Source organism: Larimichthys crocea, chromosome XVII (assembly GCF_000972845.2).
Source record: "Larimichthys crocea isolate SSNF chromosome XVII, L_crocea_2.0, whole genome shotgun sequence".
NCBI lineage: Eukaryota > Metazoa > Chordata > Actinopteri > Sciaenidae > Larimichthys > Larimichthys crocea.
Window position 1 is genome coordinate 22,582,630 of NC_040027.1, and position 14,117 is coordinate 22,596,746.

Genomic DNA, 14,117 nt, shown 5'->3' on the forward strand with positions numbered 1-14,117 from the left:
CTGTCTCATTTGTGTAAATGAATGTCATCTATGAGTCCATGTGATGGAGTGCAGATGGCCTCTAATGAATGCAAGTGGGTGGTTTCTTTTTTTAACTGTGATGCAATAGATTGAAATTGCACATTAGGAGTCATAACTTTATGTTTATATTGTCCACATTTGCTATATAAACTACTGATAACACATTATTTAGCAGTGAATGTAATACCATGGTCACGTCTGTAAAATAAACACCTCATACAGGTCATACGCCACAACATAAATTTATTGACACTGTCAGACCTTTATCCATGTTTAAGACTAATCTGATGAAGACGTGTTCTCCAGAAAAGGCCCTGGCTGACTGACAAACACAGAAAACCTGCACTGGATGATGATGTTTTTGAAAGTAACCACACTCTGTGAGAAGATCCCACAACATGAGTCAAGGCTGGCAGTGTTAAGAGCTGAATTTCAAACACCTCAGTAGCACCTACTTTTAATGCAACGCCTAACCTAATCCTGTTTCCATTTAGACCACCACTTTCCCCAAATCTATACAATCTAAGCGAACATGTCAGGTTTAATAATGTAGCAGTGTTTGGCGGTTGCTATGGCTGATTTCAGAGGCTCCTCAATGGTGTAAAATCAATTACATGGTCATAGGTAACTAAAAATTTAAGTTACAGTGAACCAAAACCTTAGAAGATGATATCAGATCTTCTAGAGAGGATAGAGTCCTCAGGTCTTCTTGTGGAAACATTGACTGTTATGGTCATTAGGATGTCAACTAGCTCATTTAATCCATCAGTTAAAACCCCAGCATGCAGCCCACCACTAGACACGCTAAATTGGATTTGGCGTATTGACTTCCTATGGTTACTGTTGCCAAACTCACAATTACACTGCTCGTGTTTGTACAACGGAATGGTTGAGAGGAAGTGAGAGACGCAGCAGAGACACATACTGCAAAGTGATTTTAATGGATTTGTCAGTTACATAAAGCTCATCGATCTTGAGTAGTCAGTCCCAAATGAAGAGTGTGTTTGAGCACTGATGTGATGTGCGTTTAAAGAGGGGAAAGCTGAAGGAGGGAGTGCCCAAGTGAAACCATTGTCTGAACAGACAAAAAAAAAAACATGAGTCCTGACCCAAATGCGTTGACTTAAGGTTCAAGAACACACATCAGATATCATTCTGAGAAATATTCCTATGAGAGCCTTCAGTTGTTTTCATGAAAAACCTTCAACATTGTCATTGCAGGGAAACTGCTCTCATAATAAGACAGTGTACCAAACACTGCCTCATTTGTCTTGAAGAACACTTGATAATATCAGATTTTTGCAAAACTAAAAATGCTGTTTTTTTATGGACTTCTGCATCCACATACTTCTTTTCTTTTTAATAGTTCTCAAGAGGCTCTAAAATCTTTGATCAGTGAAAAGAAAATTTCTGAGTTTTGGACAGCAGGTGGCGGCATTATTTTTCTCTGTAAGAGACTGATTAATCTGACTAATTGGAATTCATTAATACACATCTACGTCTTACAGAGCAAACTGTGCCAGATAGAAATAGGGAATTATTAATATAGATTACAGTTGCAGATGTACTGTGGGGCAGTGACATAAAACTATCCATTTGGAGACTTCTGTGCATCAGTACAGGGATGCAACCTGAAATGTTTGCAGGTTTTATAGAAAGATTATACAGAAAAGTTTGTGTTGGTGTTTTTCCAGCAGAAACTGTTCATATCCGTCTGAATAGACTGGATAAGACTCCACCCCTTTAAAGCTTCCAAAACAAAAACACATACAAACATAAAAACAAAGCCTGCATGAGATAAATAAGATTAGAACTGATGTTCTAGTAACGTAGGCATCAAAAAGATTCTCATGGCAACAATTGGTTAATTATTCACAGATAGTATGATTTGTATTATCTCAAAGTTGTTCCCTGATAGGTGAATCTCTGCTGTTTGTGCGCTGGACTGAGGTACCACACGTTGATCTGCGGTGAATTAAGACTTCGGGTATCTCTGGTCTTCATCGCAACCCCGACTGATTCAACCTCGGCCGCGAGGACGCCCTGAAGACATTTCATTTCTTCTTTGGATGCTATTAAAAAGCGAAAGTGACAAATGAAATCAATACTCATTTAGTCCACATCCAGGAAGCGTGGGACAGCCATGAGGCTAAAGTTAATAACATGCTACATGATGAGCTGAGGCAGGATGCCAAAATGTCTGCAATAAAAGGCAAAAGCAGATTAACAGAGGGCCCATCAGAGATGAGAACGGTCAATAAAACACCACAGGACACGTAATTTACAGCACAATGTTATAACTGGCAATAGCCCACCAAAGAGTTCCAAATGATTAACCAACCAAGTTTGTGAATCAAAACTAACCGCTGCATGAGGACATTTGACCGGAAATCTAATTGCCTACCCCAATTTGACCTGCCGTCCCATCCAATTAAACGTTTCACCCGTCAGAGGTGCCTCTTCCTGGGCCCACAGACAGTCAAAGAGATATTTGTCTCCATTTAATTTCCATTTGCTACAGATGGGCAGCAGAGGGATTCAAAGACATTATCTGAATCCAGAGGAGAGGAGGTGCAGGCGGGCATGAAATGCTCTAATGAACTCAGTAGGTGGGACTTTGTGGTGAACCATCCAAAACCAGCACACTAAAATGTCAGTTAACAGTTTCAATGTGATAAAATGTTAACCAACTTGGATCTTTGTGTGCCAAATCGATTGTAAATGAGCTGTTGCATTCAAGCCCTCCTCCCCTCCCTTCAATTGCCACATGTATAATTTAAAATACACATGTACAAAACTTCCACACTGGAAAGAGAAACAAACATTTGAAAATAAAAAAGGTCACCATGCCAGAGCAGAGAGAAAGACAGAGGTGTAATAAAACCTCAGATGTCTACACCACCCTTTGGAGCAGAGAGAGAGCTGTGATAAAAATGCAGATGTCTGGATGAGCCAAGACAGATCTGAGGGGCAGCGGTGCACAGCAGTGCACGGAGGTAAAAATAATAATAATAATAAAAAAAAGATGAAACTGAAGCAATGAACTTGAAAGTGGATTCTGGGAACACTGCAGCACTTCTGATGAGCCATCTGCTGGACCTCTAAGCAGAAATACTTTGAAATGTTTCCACTGCAGTATCACTGTGGAAAAGCATACAGGCGGTATAGAAAGCATTTTTAAGATATGACTGCACTTGTGAATCTATAAACATGTCCCATACTTTAATAGAGTAACACAAAAAAGTGCGATCAATATAAACTGTCAGCGATTTGCTGAGCAAGTGCAAATGGAGGAATATCCCCAATGGACTGTACTGAAAGGGACTTACCCGAGACTGCAGAGCATAGATACAGAAACCTCACGGTGCATCTGGTCGTGCAGTGGGGTTCATGGGGAGGGTGGATACACCGCAGCCCTTTACAAAGTGCACAGCATGCAACCACTGCATACCTAACTCAATCCTGGTCTGCGAGTCTTCCTGGCCTGGCTTGTCCTAAATATTCCCAAGATAATTTCCACTTCTTTTCCAAGCCGAATTTTGTCGTCAGCTGTGCCTTATTCTGCACAACATACAAGTCAAATATAAAATTTGATGTGTGCTTTGATAGTAAGCAAGTGGTTTGCTTCATTTCAACTAAAGATGGGAACAGTTTCTTGGCTTTTGCAATTAGATTAAAATTTTCTGAAGATTCCTAAAAATTTACTCCCTGGAAACTTGAGTGCAACTTCAGTTTTTGTGAAGTGCACCCATGTTACTCGTGTGACCCCACAAAGATCTGAGATTAAAGATAACCTTGTACTTGTAAAGTACACAGAGGCACAGGGTGCCTTTATCTCCTGATTAATCATTAGCAAATCTCACATGTGGCAATCTGGATCCCTTTCACAGCATTCAGACTGGAAAGCTTTGTTGGGATTAAGGGGCTGTGGGACATTAAGTCCAAATGAGAGTTTCCTCCGAGAACAGAGACATTTACATGAGCACAAAACTAAATGGCCGTGTTTGGCACTTATTGTGGATGTTACTTACAGCAGCAGCCAGTGCTTGCTCCAGGTCTTCAATGATATCTGCCTCATCCTCCAGTCCCACAGAGAGTCGGACCAGTGTGTCACTGATGCCCAGGGCAGTCCTCTCTTTTTCTGGCACTGATGCATGAGTCATAATCGCCCTAAATTATGATGGAAGACAGTGCAGTATTCATATGAGCCACATAGAAAAACATCCTGATATTTTAATAGAGATAAGAGCAGAGACATTGACTTCATAATACAAATAAAGTGTCACAATTAAAATTTTCTGTGTCTGATGATTTCTTTTCCTGTCCTCTGCTGCCCCCTTGTGATGCAGTTTGTTACATTACACCTTAGCTTTATTTGCATGCTTTTAACGTATAATTTGGATTATTTTACTTTACTACCATTTGTCATGTTAATTCCTGTCTAAACTGTCTGAGGTTTAAGGACAGTTGAATACCAAAATAATGAAAAACTGATGTATAATACTTACGGATGTTCTGCTAAACTTTCATAACCACCAAGACTCTCAGCTACCGCAAACATCTGAAATAAGAAGACAACAGAACATGAAGTGAATCATAAATAATGTGTACACCAAGAAAAGGTTTTCCTTCACCCGTTTTGTCCGTGTGAGAATCTAACAATTTTTAAGAATTTTACAAAAGCCCTCCTAGTCTGACACTCTTCACATGACCCATTTAGAAAATACAAAACTGAACAGTCCAGATCAGATCAGATGAAGTTCTAGTGAAAGTTCAGCCCGGACACACTTGCTTAAGCCTGTTCTTACTTTGAGGTTACTGAGGAAGGTGGTAGCATGCTCAAGTTTCCCCTTAATGAGGAAGGTGATCATCCCCGGACACCCGGTGCACTGTCTCTTCATCACATCGTGCTGCGGGTGAGAGGGCAGGCCTGTGTCAAGAGAGCGGGGAGAACATGAACAGTCAGGTGGTGATTACAGGACCTTTCTTTTCACTAAAGAGTGAAGAAATGGAGGTGTGCCCTTTCATAGACACTTTGTTCATTTGCTTAGTGTGAATTTCAAAATATATACATGCATGTGCCTTTTTAAATGTGGATAAATAAGGGCATTAGTGCTAAACAAGATAGAAGTTTATTCTAATACCGGATCCTTCAAATAGACATAAGGTGTGGCGGTGGATGTCATCAGAGGTAACAACTATGAGTTCATGAGTATACGGTTGCTTTTTTCTGCAGTGGAAAACCCTGTTGGTTTCAACAAGTCTCTGCAAAGAAGAGAACAACCTCCTATAAGCACTCTTAAAAGAAAATGCCACGTTTTAGGAGGTGGGAAGTGAATTAATTCTGTTGTATAAAACGATTGTAACAGATAACTAAAACTAAAACAACTTGTCTTTAATATTCTTCCATACACCATGAGTTAAAAAGTGATTGCAGGTGCCTGTGTACCGAACAGTTCTTCGGACAGTTGAATAAACTGACATGTCTCAACAATATGCCATCTGACAGGAGTGCTGACTATTAAGGGTTACATATCAGTGTTAGGTTTTTCCACAGTGTTGTGAAATCACCTGGGAAGATGACACGCTCAACCCTGGGGTCAGCCTCCAGAAACTTGGCAGCAGCCATGGCATTCTTGAAGTGTCGCTCCATCCTCAGGTGTAGCGTTTTCAGTCCTCGGTTGCACAGGAAGCAGTCAAATGGAGACGGTACACCACCCAGTGCTGAACCAAGGCAGGATCACATGAAACAAACAAAAAAAAAAACACAAAGAGGTTACAAAGCCTCCCAAAATCCAGATCTGGCAAACAATAAAAGCATAATAACAAACATTTGTTGTGCAAAGGTTTTAAAATTGGTTCGGAACATTGGACCCAGGAGCTTGTTTTTTTTTTTTTAAATGAGTGAATGTAGGTCAGGTTGAAATAACGAGCCTACCAAACACTGAGTGTGGCAGAACCGTTTTTTAGGTGAATAGATCACAGAAGGACTGTTCACTCTCTGAGGTAGGTGTCCTGAAATGAACTAGTAAAACTAAAGCCAGCAAACATAATGCTTCAACCATTAACAAGATCTTTGGTGACGTTCTGTTAATTGAATCTTTATGTTTGTTGTGGAAGCTTCTCATAAAATGAGTTATGAACTTAAAACTTTGCTTCAATTAGATTTAATTAACTTACCATTTTGGAGAAACTTCAGTCGTTCGTACAGATCATCCCGGTTCAGTGAGACCAGACCCATTACCACATCACTGTGACCTGTCAAATTAAAAGGCAGGAATTATAAAGATAAATAAAGGTATGGGCTGATATGGAGCAGGAAATCTTTCATTGGTTTGTATGAGAATGTTTTCATGAAACCTTGTGTTAATAAAATGAGTACATACCGTTCATGTATTTGGTGGCCGAGTACATGCAGATATCTGCTCCCAAAGCCAAGGGGCGCTAAGGAGCGAGAGTACAAGACAAATACACAAGTTAATCAGTGACTCGTCTTTCACATGAACTGAAATTTGAGTGCAGTAAGCATTACATTAAACTGCTGTTTTAAAATCAAAAGAGCATGAAGTGCACATCAGCGCTCTCACCTGGAAATAAGCAGACATGAAGGTGTTGTCCACAACCACCACTATGTTTTTGTCGTGTTCGTGGACCAAGTCAGAACAGGCCTTGATGTCAACCACCTTCATCATTGGGTTGGTGGGCGTCTCGATCCATACCAGCTACACAGAGAAAGGGAGCGGGGGGGTTTAAAGGTTTGGCAGTTCATTGCGTGGGTGCTTTTAACTTTAACAAGAACAGTGATCACACAAAGTGCTGATTTACAAACAGGTTTGCACAAATGACACACCCTGTTATTAAACACTAGTGAAATGCTAACATGATCACATCTTCACAGTCCAACAAGCTGCACACAAAGAGCACTTTATTCTAACAATATCAACCTTTCACTTACTTTGGTGTTGGCTTTCAGAGCAGCCTTCAGCTCCTCTGGTTTTGTACAGTCAGCAAAAGACACATCCAGACCAACTGTGCTGGCAACTTTTTGAAAGTAGCGGTTCGTGCCTGGAATATGCGTGAAAGTGAAAGTGTTCAAAATGTGCTTCCTCTTTCAAACTGAATGAATATTTTGTAAGAGTAATGTATGATTTTTTCTTACTACACAGTCGTCTCAAGTTACAAAAGGGTGTCTCACCTCCGTACACGTCATCCATGCAGACGATTCCATCGCCAGCCTTCAGCATGTGAGTGATGGTCACCGTGGCTGCCAACCCAGAGGCGAGAGCAAGACCTGTAGAGGAAAAAAGCACACAAGTTTCTTCATGTCTAATGTCATGTCTAGTTCAAGAGGGAACAGAGACTGCAATTTGGATACAAAGTCATACTTTATGATTGATGATTTAATCTGTTAAATACAGAGTTGTAAAATACTTCCTGTTTCTGGGGATTGCTGTAATTGTGTGAGAGTCTGATGCAATAGTGTTACTCACAATACTTTGCTCCATCCAAAGCAGCTACGGCCTTCTCAAGACAGTTTCTTGTAGGGTTTCCACTCCGGCTGTATTCAAATCCCTACATAAAAACACAAGACAAATCTAGTCAACAAACATTTATAATATGTTGTGTTCAAACAAAAAGAGGAAGCAGTCTTTTCACATTCAGGTTGCCCAAACACAACTGTGTACTAATACACTTTAGGTGTTGTGCACAGCTGCACTAGAACATTCCTTAATGCACTGTAACTTTTATCACTTTTTAACAAAGACCAGCTGGGAGACACCTCAACAACAACAGCATACCATCTCTACTTGTACTGGCTTGCCATTGTCAAAAACAAGGAACCTCAGTGTTGTGTTTTGAATAATCTGTTAATACGCAGGTGTGTGCACGAGAAACCTGTGGGAACCACTATCCACAAACCATTGATTATGCATTATGAGATTACGTGGATGTCTGGTTAAAGTAACAGGGTTAAATGGTGAGAACAGAAGACTTCAGCCAGTAATTTTCCACTGATATGAGCTGCACTAGTTTAAATAAAACGCGATACATAAGTGGAACTATTTAGCACTTCTGAAGGAGATCACGGAGTAAAATACTATTCCAACGCAACATAAAAACAAAACATATGTTTGGATAAATGATATGAACACTGGAGGTCGTTGCCTTTAGTCATACATGGAGCTTGAACAGCCTTGAACAGAGGGTTTGTGTAGTCGTCTCTCTGTGAACAAAGCCATTTGTAAATACGTGGTAGTAAGTGGATAAACTGAATGTTACTGTTCTAGTGTCAGATTTGGAATATCTTTATATCTGAACAACAGCAGCAGCAGCCTCTGTAAAGTAAAATAGGTATTCAAAAATCTTTAAAATAGAGAGGCACTGTGTGCTCTGGGAGAATACTGTGGGAATATTGGGGCCATGCACACCAGGTTCTACAAAACAAGTTCAAGAGGTCAGGAGATCAGCGGGAGCGGTGGGTTGGGAGTTCTTTTTTTTAGCCTGATCATTGAATTAAGGATGCAGTTTTAGCTCCAAACGTTGAACATATGTCTCAAGATTAGTCTAAAAACCGGCAAACATTAAAGACCTTTCATTCCCTTCCTAAATACACTGTGTGGAAAATAGACAGGATGAATGTCAATCATTCATTAGAGGCACTATCTGTGTGAGCTTGAGGAAAACTTCCAAACCTGTGATCTGTGAGCCAATTCATGATTAACCTACCGTATAATCATTGAAAGAGATAAAAGAGAGTTGTAAAAAAGTCAACCATGGTTCCAAGAAGAAGAAAAAAATGCCTGCAGCCTTGTTTGATCTACGGGGAGAAAAAAAATATTGAGGAGCATAAACTGTGTATTCCTCCTTACCACACAGGCTGGTTTACCAGGTCTCATTGCCTCAGGATCAACGAAAGGAAGCGGCTTTTCTTAAAATATAATAACTTTTACCTGAGAACACACACAAATGTGTTGGACGTGTGACATGTAACAGGGAGTACAATAGTATTACACACACAGAGTTTCCAATACTCCTCCGGCTATCTGTTCAATTACATTGAAGCATGTTGCCATATCAATAAAACACAGACTTCCACTGATCATGTTTGGTGTTAGCAGGCAGTACTGATGAGTATGTCTGTTATAACTCAATTTGTGGTTTGAATTATAGAAATCAAAGATGCAAATCACCATATACTGCTGATATTAAAGAAATAATGGGCAGCAATCACCATATACTGCTGATATTAAAGAAATAATGGGCAGCTAGAGGGGAGTATACTATAGTATAGTGTAATTTAGCTCTACTCGCAACATGTGAGTAACAGCTGAATGTTAATTTATAGCCCACTGAAGTCCTCGCGCATGATCCTGACCATCAGCTTCACGCACGTGCATACCAGCGGGTCTTACCCCTCTTCACCCCCCGCCAAGTCATATCAGGCTACTTACGGCATGGTTTCCTGGTGCGCTCTGCTTGAACGTGGTAGAAAGAGAGATCGGCGGCACCACAGCCATCGACTTCCACTGCTCCGGCTCCTGTCCGACGTGGATCGCCTCTGTGGCGAACGATTTAAAAGCCGTGCTGAAGCCGGCGTACAGCTCGCTGCGCTCCTCTTGGTTGTGATTTTGCTCCATGACAGTGCTGCTTACTCAGCCGTGAACTAAACTGAGCTGAGGATGAGTATGCATTACCGCTGTGCAGTAAGGGGAGAAGCCATTTAACGTAGCTGCGCGCTGCGCCTGTCCCCGTCAGCCAATCAGAGGCGTCAAACGCTCATCGAAAAGCAGCGGCAGCCGCTGATTGGTGGTTCAGCAGGGGCGTCGTTTGGACGTATGCGTGCACGTTGTTTGCGCTCTGTGTAATTGTTCTGATGAAATATTTCCTGTTGTTTGAGTCAGTCAAGTTACATTTGGTCTCATTCAGTACAGATTTACTTCAACGGGTTGGTCACATTAAATGGAACAAACACATTTTAAGAGATAACTTGTGTAAAAAGAAAAATGTAATTAATGTATTTTTATCTCTTTGAAGTAGACAAAATGAAAGAACATCTTCGTTACTAAATCTTACCCAATACTCTCAATCACCACCTTAGCTTTGGTTGTAAATGTGAACTGATTCATTGTACGTGGTAGATTTTTGTTCCTCGAGGCGCACACAACACACAAGTTCAGCTGCTTTCCCCTCTGTGAGCTACAGGGGGAGGAAGTGCTCTGCAGTGATATCACTAGAAGTCTGTGCTGCTTTGTACATGTGTCACTAAGTACGCCCCACAGTGTGCAGTACTGGACCAAGCCATCAAATATACTAAAACCACTGTAAAAGTACTCAAAAGTCTTGCATTTGAAATATTATGTAAAAGTATGTATGCATAATAAAAAGTGCTGTAAAAAGTACTCAATGCAGACAAATGTCCCCGGTGACTTTTATGCTATTATACTGTATATTGTGTCATTAGACTATTATTCCTCATGCATTAAAGTAAAAGCAGAATTCAACTGATTAGTTGATTGACATGAGCTCATTTCTTTCATGTCTTTTATAAAGGACTGCAGCTAGTGATTATTTTATTTACGGATTAATCGATTAAATAATAAAAAGAAGTAGTCAAAAATGCAGACACAATTCCTCAGAGACCAAAGTGATGCCATTACTTGCCAATTGTTCAAATAATGTATCAATCATTTATCCTTACAATCGTCACATTTGTGTAGCTGGACCCATGAAATGTTTTTGTATGAAAATTAATATTATAGAAGTGAAACTGAAATCGTTATCAGATAGTTTCCAATTAGTTTTCTGTTAATTGATTAACAAGTTAATTGGCATGTCTCATTAATGCATGTTACTAACTAAACTTCTTCCCTGGAGTGTCTGTGTTCTCTCGTCCAGCAGGTTCTCATGGATTGTGGCTGCTGCTGCGATCCTGCACAATGTCCACTACATATATTACTACTGTCATTATTGCTACCATATCTCCATTACAGTTTATAGTTAGTTTATGATTTACTGCTGCTGTGCATCTGTGTCTCATCTCTATCACAGGTTCCACTGCTACTGTAATCATTTTATCATTCATTGTAATTCATTGTCCAATATATGTACAATATGTTTGTGTTGACCTTTCTCTCTGTTTTTTGTGGGCAAGTTTTTCCTCACTCAAACCGAGGGTCTAAGGACAGAGGGTGTCACTCCCTGTACAGATTGTAAAGCCTGCCGAGGCAAAATGTATTTTGTGACTTTGGGATATACAAATAAATTTTGATCTGATTTGATTTATAGGCAACTTGTATAAACTGTTGGGTACAAAACATCTTTATACATTTGTATGTAATAATATTAATTTGTATAAATACCTATTAACTAAAGCTGTCACATAATTGTAGTGAAGTCAAAAGTACAATATTTCCCTCTAAAAGTATAAAGTAGCATTAAAGGTAACAGAATCTCAAATTTGTATGTAGTACTTGAGTAATTGCACTTATGTCATTTCACCACTGGCAGTGAGTCCTTGAACGATAGATAGAGAAGCCAAGTCACATAAATCATGAAACAAATGAGATAAAAACATTCAGTGAAGTAGGTAAGAAAGCAAATGCAAAAACAATCCTACATAAAATTTAGTATAGCAACTGAAATTAAAACTGGAATCTACTCCAACTCTCCTACTTCCACAGTAATTTTCTGTCCAACTATAGACAGGTGACAAATTAAAGGAAAAAAACAACCCTTGTTTGAGCACTGTCTAACATGTCAGTCCAAAATCTCCCATAGGTGGTCAGTTGGGTTGAGATGTGGTGAGTGTGAAGGCCATAGCTTGTGATTTACATCATTTTCACATTCATCAAACCATGCAGTGATGGCCTAGGAAGAACAACTGTACTGATTTGTAGTGACCCCTGCCTCTAAAGGGACAAATGGACCTAAACCATTTTACAACACAGACAGAAGATCACCTCTCTATGGGGGTCAAGCATTTAGTACCCTTCTCTTAGTGTGTCCCACACATGCTCTTCACCACTGAACTCTTAAATGTGCATTCATCTTTGTAATGAGAGATTTATTCACTGCAGTCCTCTCTATTTTCTTGCCGACAGCCTGATCATGTCCTGCGCTGACATTCTCAGCCACTTGAGGAAGAGTTGCTCTTCTGTTCTTCATCACATATATACAGTAATGTTCAAGCACCACAAGTCATGAAATGTGCGCTCTCCAACACAATCTTCAACAATGTTTTCTGATGTTTTTCACACAGATCTGAATGCAGATTCACTCACTGTTACTATTGAAACAAAAACTGAGCAGTTTTTGTGACTGAAGCTGAATAAATCCTCTTTCAAACTCACTTAGCTCTTTTCCTCTTGTCATCTTTATACAAGATTAGAATCAGCTGGGCCTGCTGAACATTTTTATACATGCAAGAGAGCATGATGAGATGTTAATTGCTTACCCTGTGAGGAAGTATCTGTATTCGTTATATTATGCTTATTAATTCAGGGTTTTCCTTTAATTTGTCACCCACTGTGTACTGAGCCAAGTGTTAGTTTGAGCTTACATAGATAGATAAAATGAAGTACTTTATAGTTGTTATATGCACTTTCCAGCAGCATCTGAAAAGAACAGAAAGCACTGGACAGACTGAACAGCAGTTGAGTTAATAATATGATATGTGATAAAAGTAAAAGTGAGCACTTTTCTCTAGTTATGGGGAAGAAAAAACTCTTGAATGTTTGCACAGGATTTTTATTTGATTTTGCATCATATCATTTTGCTGTCTCTAATGGAAAATCTTTCAAGCATTGCTGTGGACTTGGAGATGTTTTATTACACGTAGGTTTATATAGAGAACAAAATGATAAACTGTAAGTGATTATGAGACCATAATGTTTTTTTTTGTTTGTTTTTTTGTTTTTTACTTGTCTGACTATACCCTGAAGTCAGCTAGAGGACTGGAAATAATTATCTGTCTGGGGCTGCTGCTGGTCTCATCTTTGATACATGTTATAATCAAAATGTAAACTGAACTTTCATTTGCTCTCATATTTTCCTCAGGCTTTGGTCACATCAGGCTACTGCTAATAGATTTCAAATACAAGACACACTGTGCTTACACTATGCTGGAGTAGACTGTACTTTTGTGCAGTATTGAAGTATTTTCATTTTAATTCAACTTTTTTGAGTTGGAGTGAATAGTTAGAATACTAAATGAACTCAACTCAACACTCAAATGCAATTACCACATTAATATTGAGTATTATTAACAATTTTATAATGTTATATATAATAACACTCATAGAGGCATTTTCTGCATAACAAGAACTTCTGGTTTTAAATATACAGTATGTTTTATTTGTGATACTTGTGTGTACTTTTACTAAAGTAGCAGTGGAGGGAGAAGTGGAAGAAGTGTTCAGTTTAATTCAGCTTAAATTTTATTTATATAATGCCAAATCATAACAGAAATGATCTTATGACACTTTCCATACAGCTTGGGTCGAGGCCATGCTCTTTGTAATATTATTTAGAGACCCAACAACTCGCCACGAAAAATTCAGATCTCTTTTCTAGATAGATATAGAAATAAATATTACTTTCTGAATGATCTTGTTAAAGACAAGAGCAAGAGTGATACTTTTTAAACTTGTAAATGTTAATAGACTTTGCATTACTTATAATAAGTCATGTTTAGAATGAACACGATCTTAAGATTTGTATCGACTTTGCGCAAGTTTAATGTATTTCATACAATTTATTCTTTGTTATCTGACTCCAGATATGAAAGGAAGGAAGAATTGGTTTTTAGATGTGTTCACCTGACTAGCTTAGATTTGATTACATTGTCATTTAAAAAAAATATATATTATTGTGACAATGAAAGCAAAATTGTTACAGATATAACAAATGCACTATTTGTTATTGGTGATTTTATCTTTTTTTTTTTTAATTACAAAATGTTAGTATTGACCCCTGGGCATCTTCACATTGCCAAATCTCACCCTCTTTAAAAAATATATTGGACACCTCTGGTTTATAGTTTATGTACAATGGCTTATAAACTGATCAATAAGTGTGTAAAACCATGCCATGAGAAG

General features: G+C 38.9%; 1 protein-coding gene across 1 annotated transcript; it reads right to left on the reverse strand.

Moving 5' to 3' along the window:
- Positions 1-943: 943 nt before the first annotated feature.
- cth (cystathionase (cystathionine gamma-lyase)) lies at positions 944-9,758 on the reverse strand. Its single transcript, XM_019253617.2, has 12 exons — positions 9,474-9,758; positions 7,512-7,593; positions 7,217-7,312; positions 6,977-7,086; positions 6,609-6,743; positions 6,408-6,465; positions 6,202-6,279; positions 5,593-5,745; positions 4,830-4,951; positions 4,530-4,582; positions 4,053-4,191; positions 944-2,093 (listed from the first exon to the last, which is right to left on the reverse strand). The coding sequence occupies exons 1-12, from the start codon at positions 9,657-9,659 to the stop codon at positions 2,076-2,078; spliced, it is 1,230 nt and encodes a 409-aa protein (XP_019109162.1). The 5' UTR covers positions 9,660-9,758; the 3' UTR covers positions 944-2,075.
- Positions 9,759-14,117: the final 4,359 nt, after the last annotated feature.